Source organism: Pelophylax lessonae, assembly GCF_965119305.1.
Source record: "Pelophylax lessonae genome assembly, chromosome: 1".
Taxonomy (NCBI): domain Eukaryota; kingdom Metazoa; phylum Chordata; class Amphibia; order Anura; family Ranidae; genus Pelophylax; species Pelophylax lessonae.
This window is the reverse complement of record NC_138768.1, coordinates 517,626,149-517,635,130: the sequence shown is the minus strand read 5'-3', so window position 1 is coordinate 517,635,130 and position 8,982 is coordinate 517,626,149. Positions and strand designations below refer to the sequence as shown.

General features: G+C 39.9%; 1 protein-coding gene across 2 annotated transcripts in view; it reads left to right on the top strand.

Annotated features, from left to right (window-relative positions):
- LOC309548407 (calcium/calmodulin-dependent protein kinase type IV-like) overlaps positions 1 to 2,591 on the top strand; it is a 150,498-nt gene extending 147,907 nt beyond the window's left edge. For both annotated transcript variants that reach the window (XM_082248347.1, XM_082248346.1), the window contains exon 12: positions 2,120 to 2,591. In XM_082248347.1, coding sequence (XP_082104473.1) covers positions 2,120 to 2,347 — 228 coding nt within the window. In that variant the 3' untranslated portion in view covers positions 2,348 to 2,591. The remainder of the gene's footprint in view (positions 1 to 2,119) is intronic.
- The last annotated feature ends 6,391 nt before the right edge of the window (positions 2,592 to 8,982 follow it).

Here is an 8,982-nt window from a genome sequence, read left to right as displayed (position 1 = left end):
ACACATGGCTCCAGACGTTATCTGCAGAGTGGCATCTTGGGCCTCTATTACCACTTTCATGACGCATTATTGTGTGGAGCCTGCATCCTTATCTTCTGTAAATTTTGGTTTAAAAGTCCTGTTGGTTGACGGGGTAAAAAAAAAATATTCTTTTGTTCAGCAATCCTGCCCGTGTGGTGTCTAGGTATGTCCCACACATAGGCTGGCAGGGAGTCTGTCAGGAAAACTGAAAATTTCCTATTAAATACTTACTGTAATTTTCCTTTCCTGATTGACTCCATGGCAGATGGATTTCCCATCCTTTGTGCTCGAGAGTCGGCTAGTTACTGAACACAGTCTCTGGCCAGGGACTGACATTTTTTGGGAGTAGGGTCCTATAGCATTGGAGAGGAGACAGGGTTAACCCACACGTAGACTGCCATGGCGTCCATCAGGAAAGGAAAATTACGGAAAGGATTTGATAAGAAATTGTCTGCTTTTCTTTAGTTTCTGTTACAAAATGTTGTAAATAAGTAATTTTTCTCCTTCACTGAAGTGCGCTGATGAGGCTGCACTTATGGGCACTGATGTGGCGGCACTTATGGGCACTGATGTGGCGGGACTGATGTGGCGGCACTTTTGGGCACTGATATGCGGTAATGATGGGCACTGATAGGCGGCAATGATGGGCACTAATGATGGGCACTAATGACGAGACTGCACCGATGGGCACTGATGTACTTCACTGATGGGCACTGATATGCTGCACTGTGGATACAAATATGCTGCCTCTCCAATCCTATGGAACTCCTTACCCTTATCTGTCCGATTATCCCCCACTCTATTAGCTTTTAGGCGATCTCTGAAAACCCTCTTCTTCAGAGAAGCCTATCCTACCAACCCCTAACAAATGTACCTCCTTTTTCTCCATCAACCCATCCCCCACAGTTATTGCCTTTTGTTTCACTTGACCCTCCCTTCTAGATTGTAAGCTCTAACGAGCAGGGCCCTCTAGTTCCTCCTGTTTTGAACTGTATTGTAACTGTATTGTCTTCCTTCACATTGTAAAGCGCTGCGCAAACTGTTGGCGCTATATAAATCCTGTATAATAATAATAATAATGCTGCACTTATTGACACTGATATGCTGTACTGATGGGGCTGCACTGATTATCAGGGCACTGATGATCAGTTCCCTGATTACCAGTGTAAATGTCCCCTGTAACTGGAAAGCCGTTTTTTTGTTTTCCTTTCCACAGACACTGACAGCACTGAGGAAAGGAAATGCCGATAACTAGAATTTGTTTACATGTGATCAGTTGTGATTGGACATAGCCAATCACGTGGTAAAGAACCTAGGTTATCGGCTCTTTGCCCTAATTGGTGATGCGCTGTGTTCGAGACGCACGTGAAGGACATCATATGACATCCCGTCAGGATCTTAAAGCCACCGACAGCTGTTATTTTGCTATAGGCCAGGCGGAAAGGTAATAAAGATGAACCCCAAGCTAGAACAAATGGGTCGTTATGTCTAGGGGTGCTGAAATAAGGAGAGATACAGTATATGCCTTATTCCACCCTCCAGCATGTTCTTTCCATGCGACCTGTTCAGCACTGCCTTCTCTCTAATGACTGTGGTCGCAAGCTCACATCCCAAATACAATGCAGGATTGATAGCTCTGTATTTTTATATGATGATGGCGAGGGACTGCCCACAAGCTGGAGCATCCAGGTGAGGAGGGCAGCACTGGAGTCTGGCAGAACAGGGAATAGGGTAATACTGCCTCTTTCACTACCCCCTAAACATAGCTATCATTTAACCCTCGCAGTGGCGGGGGACTCCTCTGCAAGAGTATTTATATACTCCAGCCTGGAGTTCAGCTTTTAAAGAAAACCTGTGTTAAGAGGAATATACAGTCTACCAACATACAGATTATAAATAGAATTCTCAAATTTTTGTACATTCAGTGCATGTTAATAGTCTTATACTAAAAGACAATGGTGCTAAATTACTGAACATTCACATCACAACACTTAGCTTTGTTAATTAAATTGCCAATGTATTTTTTTTTTTCATTCCAAATTAAAGTGTCAGCATTATTACTCTGATTATTATTTCCCTGATATTTTATACTCCCCAGGCAGCCATGAAAGCCGTAGTAGCTTCAAGCCGCTTAGGAAGCCACAGTCATGTTGAGAACTCAAGAAGTCAGCAAAGCTCAGAAGTTCCGCAAAGATATCATTGTTCAGGTTCTGATGCAGGAGAACCCCATTCGACAACTGAACAGCAAAGTATCTTGCAAGAACCATCTCCTGAACTTGCACAACAGGAGCATTCTATAGTCACAGTCATTGGAACTGATAGTTAACATCATCATTATTTTGCCACCTTTTTCTGCTCTAATAAATTTTCATGATGCAGATGAATGCAGGGTCAGCCAAATACCTAGGACATTTATTAACCAAGTGTGAATCAAGTGCTGGTAATCTGTGTAATATAACATCAAGAAAAATGAATAGCCACAGATAAGCTTCAACTAGGGCAAAACAAAGCTGTTCCATCCTCTTAAATGAAGGAAATGCTTGTTCCTAAATAATTATGGTGGCTACACCAGATAGCTTTTACATTATGGGCACTTACTGATAACAGGGCAAAGCACAGTAAAAGTGCATCAATTTCCAGCTGTTTTTGCTCAAGTGAAAACTTTAGTTTAGGTTTTATGAGTGACTCTATTGTGCTCATATAGTAATAGTTTAATTAGTTCTGCATTTCTTTGTGTTAAAACCATGCTGTTATACCCGGGTTTACCATTACTTTTTTATGAATTTGAGCTTGAAAAGCAGTGCTTAACTTTCTTATAGTTTATTTTACAATGTCAAAAAGCAACTGGGACTGGATATCCTATAACCATATAATGAATAATGTATTACCTAATATACCTGCCAAGATAGAGATAAACTCCTCTAATCAAATATATTTGACACCAAAAATCTTCCAAAGTGGGGATGTCCTATCAGCATTTCTCAATAGAAACTTTGTACTGTAATACATATACAAAATATTACTTTATATCACATAATGTATATCATACTACAAATATAATAGGACAAATTGTAAAACCCAATTGAAACACTTGATGCTAACCATGCATATTTGGCTAATTGCACTTTTACTATTTGTTGTCCGTTATAGCGGTATACACATTGATTTTGATATTTCAGAAACTTACTTCACTTTCCAAACACTAACCACTGAACTAAATGAATGCAAATCAGCTGGGTGCGCAAAAGTGTGCTCATAGAAAAAAGTATTTCACATGCGAGTCACCTATATTAAAGATCAAATCACCACCATCTTGTAGGTGTTAGTCCCTTTTTGTTCAAGTTGTACCTGATTATACATAAGCATAATTTAATCACTCAAATCTGAAGACAACTTTTGAATCTATGAGCACACTTTTGTACATTTGGTTGCTTGCACTTTTTTAGTACACTTGCTTGGGTTTGAACCTAATCTAGATTAAAATGAAATGGGCAATATCTATACAAAGGTAACTTTCAGAAACATCAAAATCAATGTACAATGCATACTGCTATAATGAAGAACAAATAGCAAAAGTGCAACATGATCCTATGGATTATGTGCCATGCAGGGAATGTTTTAGGTGGCTTTAAATGTTTATCATATTATGACTGTGCTATAATTTATACAATCTGAAAGGTTATAGTTTTGCATAAGAAGTTTATATTGAGAAACTCTGACAGAGACATCTCCACTTTGGGATGTTTTGTGTCAGATATATTTTACAATGTACCTATGATGCTAAAAAATAATCTTAACCACTTAAGCCCCAGCCCTATTTCAGACACTTTTTGTTTACAAGTTAAAACCAGTATTTTTTCCTAGAAAACTACTTAGAACCCCCAAACATTATATATATATTTTTAGCAAAGACTCTGGAGAATAAAATGTCGGTCATTGCAATATTTTTTGTCACGCGGTATTTGCGCAGCGGTCTTTAAAACGCCATTTTTTTTGGAAAAATTTGGAAAAATCACATTTCACTGCATTTAAAAAATACTAAACAGTAAAGTTAGCCCATTTTTTTTGTATATTGTGAAAAATGATGTCACGCCGAATAAATAGATACCCAACATGTTACGGTTTAAAAGATTTTTTTGTGCGCGAGCTAACGGTGACGGGGGCTGCTAAAAATGTTTTTTTTTTTCCTATTTATTTTATTTTTTTTCCTATTTATTTTATTTTTTTTTTAACTTTATTACAGGTTTAAAAAAAAAATAATCTGATCACTTTTAATGCTGTCACAAGCAATGTAAACATCCCTTGTGACACCAATATGCAGTGACAGGTACTCTTTGTGGAGGGATCGAGGGTCTAAAAGACCCTAGACCCCTCCACTACACTTCCATGTATGCAAAATGCCGAAAACTGCGTTTTTGCATACAGCTGTTTTTTAAATTTGCCACCTTTTACAGCTCAGCAACCCGAAAGCGACGTCATGGATGCCGCCTCCGGGTAACGTGATCGGAGACCCGATCGAAGCCGTTTCCGGCTTTGATCGGGACTCCATCCAGCCGGCGGACGTGCCGGCTGGGTGCTCGGGGCTCCCGGTGGGACGGGAGCCCCGAGCAAAGTCACGGAAGGCAGCGGGAGGGGGGGACGTCCCCTCCTGCTCACCCGGGTAACGATCGAGTGGCTCCCGAGCCGCATCGGTCATCACCGACGCAAAGCCGACTGTCGGCTGTAAACAACGGTACCGGGATGGTGTCTCTAGCTAGAGGCATCATCCCGGTATACTACGGCAAAGTTTGCCGGCGTAGGGCCACGTCACTTTGCGGTAAGTGGTTAATCTCTTATTTTTTGGGCATGTCCACATTTACAATTGGTATTATGAAAAAAAAAATCTTCCAATATGCCATGAGAGATTGATATTTGTGATGTATGAGTGTTTTATATGTTTTTCTTCAATTAATAAAATCTCTTTTTATTATCATGATCGAATGTGCCTTCATTTTTTATGATTTTTCTGTTTTCTCTTGAAACAGAATTTGAGCCAAAATTAAAAGATTAAAATGAATAGCCCATTAAGACAACATATTAAAATCAGCATTTGCTGCAATGTTCCCCCTCAATCCAGAGATTTCCTTCACAGTAAATTTTTCTGCTGCTAGATGCTAGAAAGATCACTAGTGTCCCATTCATTGTATTTTTTTACAAGGTGTTTCCCATATGGCCCCTCCTGTACAACCTCGTGTGCAAGTTAAATTCACTTCTGTCGGCTATTCAAAAACTGCCCTTTAACCTCCCTGATGGTCTGATTATGTCCAGATTTCTGTGCTAAAAGCAGTACATTCTTTTGAATGGAAATCTGTTGTTTTACATTTTAAAACTCACCTTCCCCTGCGATCCCCCGCCATCCTCCCCCGCCGTCCTCCCACTGTGTGCTCAGCCGATGCCGGCACCTGTCTTCCAGTTCTCTTCCCTGCGAGCGTTGCAGGGGGGTGGAACCGGCGGCAATTTAAAAAATGTAAATACACTAAATGACATGATACAAAGTTGTGATCCTAACGGATTACACTGTATCATGCCATTTCACCACAGGATTGCACCTGGTGACTTTTCCAGTACCCTGCCTGTGCTTTTCCAGTTATTTGTGCCTGGAAAATAGTTAATGACCATGGCGTCCAAAAAACCTTCTTTTTGCGCAAAATCGCTTTTAGATGAACTGGAAAATAGCGACAGCGAAACGGAGTTACTTGAAGAAATGAGCGATAGCGATTCGTGGGAAAATTCGTCATCAGGTACGGAAAGTGACTACAGCGACGATTCTGATGTCTCTTTCTGGCAAATCCATTGGAAATTCTGAAGAATCTTTTGAAATACTTCCCAAATTCCACAAGTTATGTGCCAGAAAGAGACATTAGAATCGTCGCTGTCGTCACTTTCCGTACCTGATGATGAATTTTCCCACGAATCGCTATCGCTCAGTTCTTCAAGTAACTCCATTTTGCTGTTGCTGTTTTCCTGTTCATCTAAAAGCGCTTTTGCGCATAAAGAACGCTTTTTGAACACCATGGTCGTTCAAAATTATCCAGGCACAAAGCACTGGAAAAGCACAGGCAGGGTACTGGAAAAGTCACCAGGTGCAATCCTGTGCTGAAATGGCATGATACAGTGTAATCCGTTAGGATCACAGCTTTGTATCATGTCATTTGTGTATTTACACTTTTGAATTTGCCACCGGTTCCACTCCCCTGCATCGCAAAGCTCGCAGGGAAGGGAACCGGAAGGCAAGTGTCGGCAATCGGCCATGCACAGAGCGGGGAGAGAGTGTGAGGACGGCGGGGAGGACGGCAGGGGATCGCAGGGAAGGTGAGAAACATTCTGGGTTAATCCTGAGTGTGGCTCAGGGTTACCGCTATTGGTAATGAAAGTTAACCCGGAGCCACATTCGGGAATACCGTCAGGGATGTTAAACCTATCAGAGATTCAGTTACATAATTAGTGAGGTTGAAAAAATACACAAGTCCATCTGGCTCAAGCAAAAAAAACAAAATCAGTAGAGAAAACACAACCATACAATCCCATATACATAACCCTATACCCCCAGTTGATCCAGAGGAAGGCGAAAAACCCCAGCAAAGCATGATCCAATTTGCTAAAGCAGGGGAAACAATTCCTTCCTGATCCCCGAGAGGCAATAGAATATTCCTGTGATCAACTTTACCTATAAATCTGAATACCCAGTTATACTATGTACACCTAGGAAAGAATCCAGGCCTTTTTTAAAGCAATCTAGTGAGCTGGCCAGAACCACCTCTGGAGGGAGTCTATCCCACATTTTCACAGCTCTTACTGTGAAAAAACCTTTCCATATTTGGAGACTAAAATCTCTTTTCCTCTAGACGTAAAGAGTGCCCCCCTTATCCTTTGTGTTGACCTAAAAGTGAATAACTCAACACCAAGTTCACTATATGGACCCCTTATATGTTTGTACATGTTGATCATATCCCCCTTAATCTCTTCTTCTCAAGAGAGAATAAATTCAGTTCCTCTAATCTTTCCTCATAGCTGAGCTCCTCCATGCCTCTTATCAGTTTGGTTGCCCTTCTCTGCATTTTCTTCCGTTCCCCAATATCCTTTTTGAGAACTGGTGCCCAAAACTGAACTGCATATTCTAGATGAGGTCTTACTAATGATTTGTGCAGGGGCAAAATGATATTTCTCTCTCTCTGGAGTCCATGCTTCTGTTAATACAAGAAAGGACTTTGCTTGCTTTGGAAACCGCAACTTGGCATTGCATGCTATTATTAAGCTTATGATCTACTAGAACACCCAGATCCTTCTCCGCTATGGATTCCCCCAGTTCTTCTCCCCCTAGTATGTATGATGCATGCATATTCTTAGCTCCCAAGTGCAAAACTTTACATTTATCAACATTAAACCTCATTTGCCACATAGTTGTCCAATGAAACAGTGCATTGAGGTCGGCTTGTAAGTTGGAGACATTCTGTAGAAAGTTATTCCACTGCAAAGCTCGGTGTCATCTGCAAAGGCTGAAATTGTACTTTTAATCCCAGACCCTGTATCATTTATAAAGATATTAAAAAGTAAGGGTCCTAACAATGAACCTTGGGGTACACCATGGAATATGAATCATTAACCACTACTCTCTGAATTCTATCTCTTAGCCAGTTTTCTCTCCATTTACAAACTGATCTTTCCAAGCCTGTAGACTTTACCTTACACATTAGCCGTGTGTGGGGAACTGTGTCAAACGCTTTTGCAAAATCCAAGTATACTACATCCACAGCCACCCTTCTGTCCAAGGTTTTACTCACCTCCTCATAAAAAAAATCTGGTTTGTTTGACAACTTCTGTCTTTCATGAATCTATGCTGTTTGTTGCTTAAAACATTTTTTTTCAGCAAGAACTCATCTATGTGGTCTTTTATTAAACTATCTAGTATCTTCCAGACTATAGAAGTGAAACTAACAGGTCTAAAGTTACTTGGCAAAGACTTTGATCCCTTTTTAAATATAGGCACCACATTGGCCCTACGCCAATCCAGTGGTACTATTCCAGTCCTTAACGAGTCCCTAAAAATTAGAAACAAAGGCTTTGAAATGACAGAACTCAATTCTTTTAGGATGCGTGGGTGAATGCCATCTGGTCCAGATGCTTCATCCACTTTTATTTTGTCTAAATATTTCTGGATCATATCACTTTTAAACCATAGTGGATCATTTGGGGCTGTGTTAATATCATCCTCATTATGGTCATGAGCTCCCCCATGCTCCTTTGTATACACAGAGCTCTAGAAAGTATTTAAGAAATTTTCCTTCTCTTTGTCCCCAGTCACCCATTCCAGATTATTTTGTAAAGGGCCTACATGCTCAGACCTGACCTTTTTACTATTAATATATTTGAATAATTTTTTGGGGTTTGTCCTACTATCTTTTGCAATCTGTTGTTCATTTTGAATTTTTGCATCCTTGATTTCTGTTTTACATATTCTGTTATATTCTTTGTAACAATTAAACAATGATAGTGTTCCTTCATTTTTAATTTTTTTTAAAAGCTTTTTTGTTATTATTTAAAGCTTTTTTAACTTTGGCCATGAGCCACATAGGTTTTATTTTTAGCCTTTTAAACTTATTGCCCATGGGAATATACTAGTTTTTTTTTTTTTTTCATAAAAGTTAGATAGAGAAGTTGTACAAAGAATGAAAGTACAAGCTAAAGAAGAAGGGCAAAAAAATTGTGCACAGGAAGAGAACCATCATGCACTTCTAACAAAGTCCAATTAGATGTGTTATATGCATCAAAACAAGTACACTCAATTAATAAATAATTGGTAGGGGTGTGGAAAATAATCATAGAATTGATGCATCTGGATTCAGCCTTAAACAATTCAGCATCGATGCTGAAAACGACCGCATCAATTGAATGGATGACGTCATCCTGACTTCCCCCACCTTT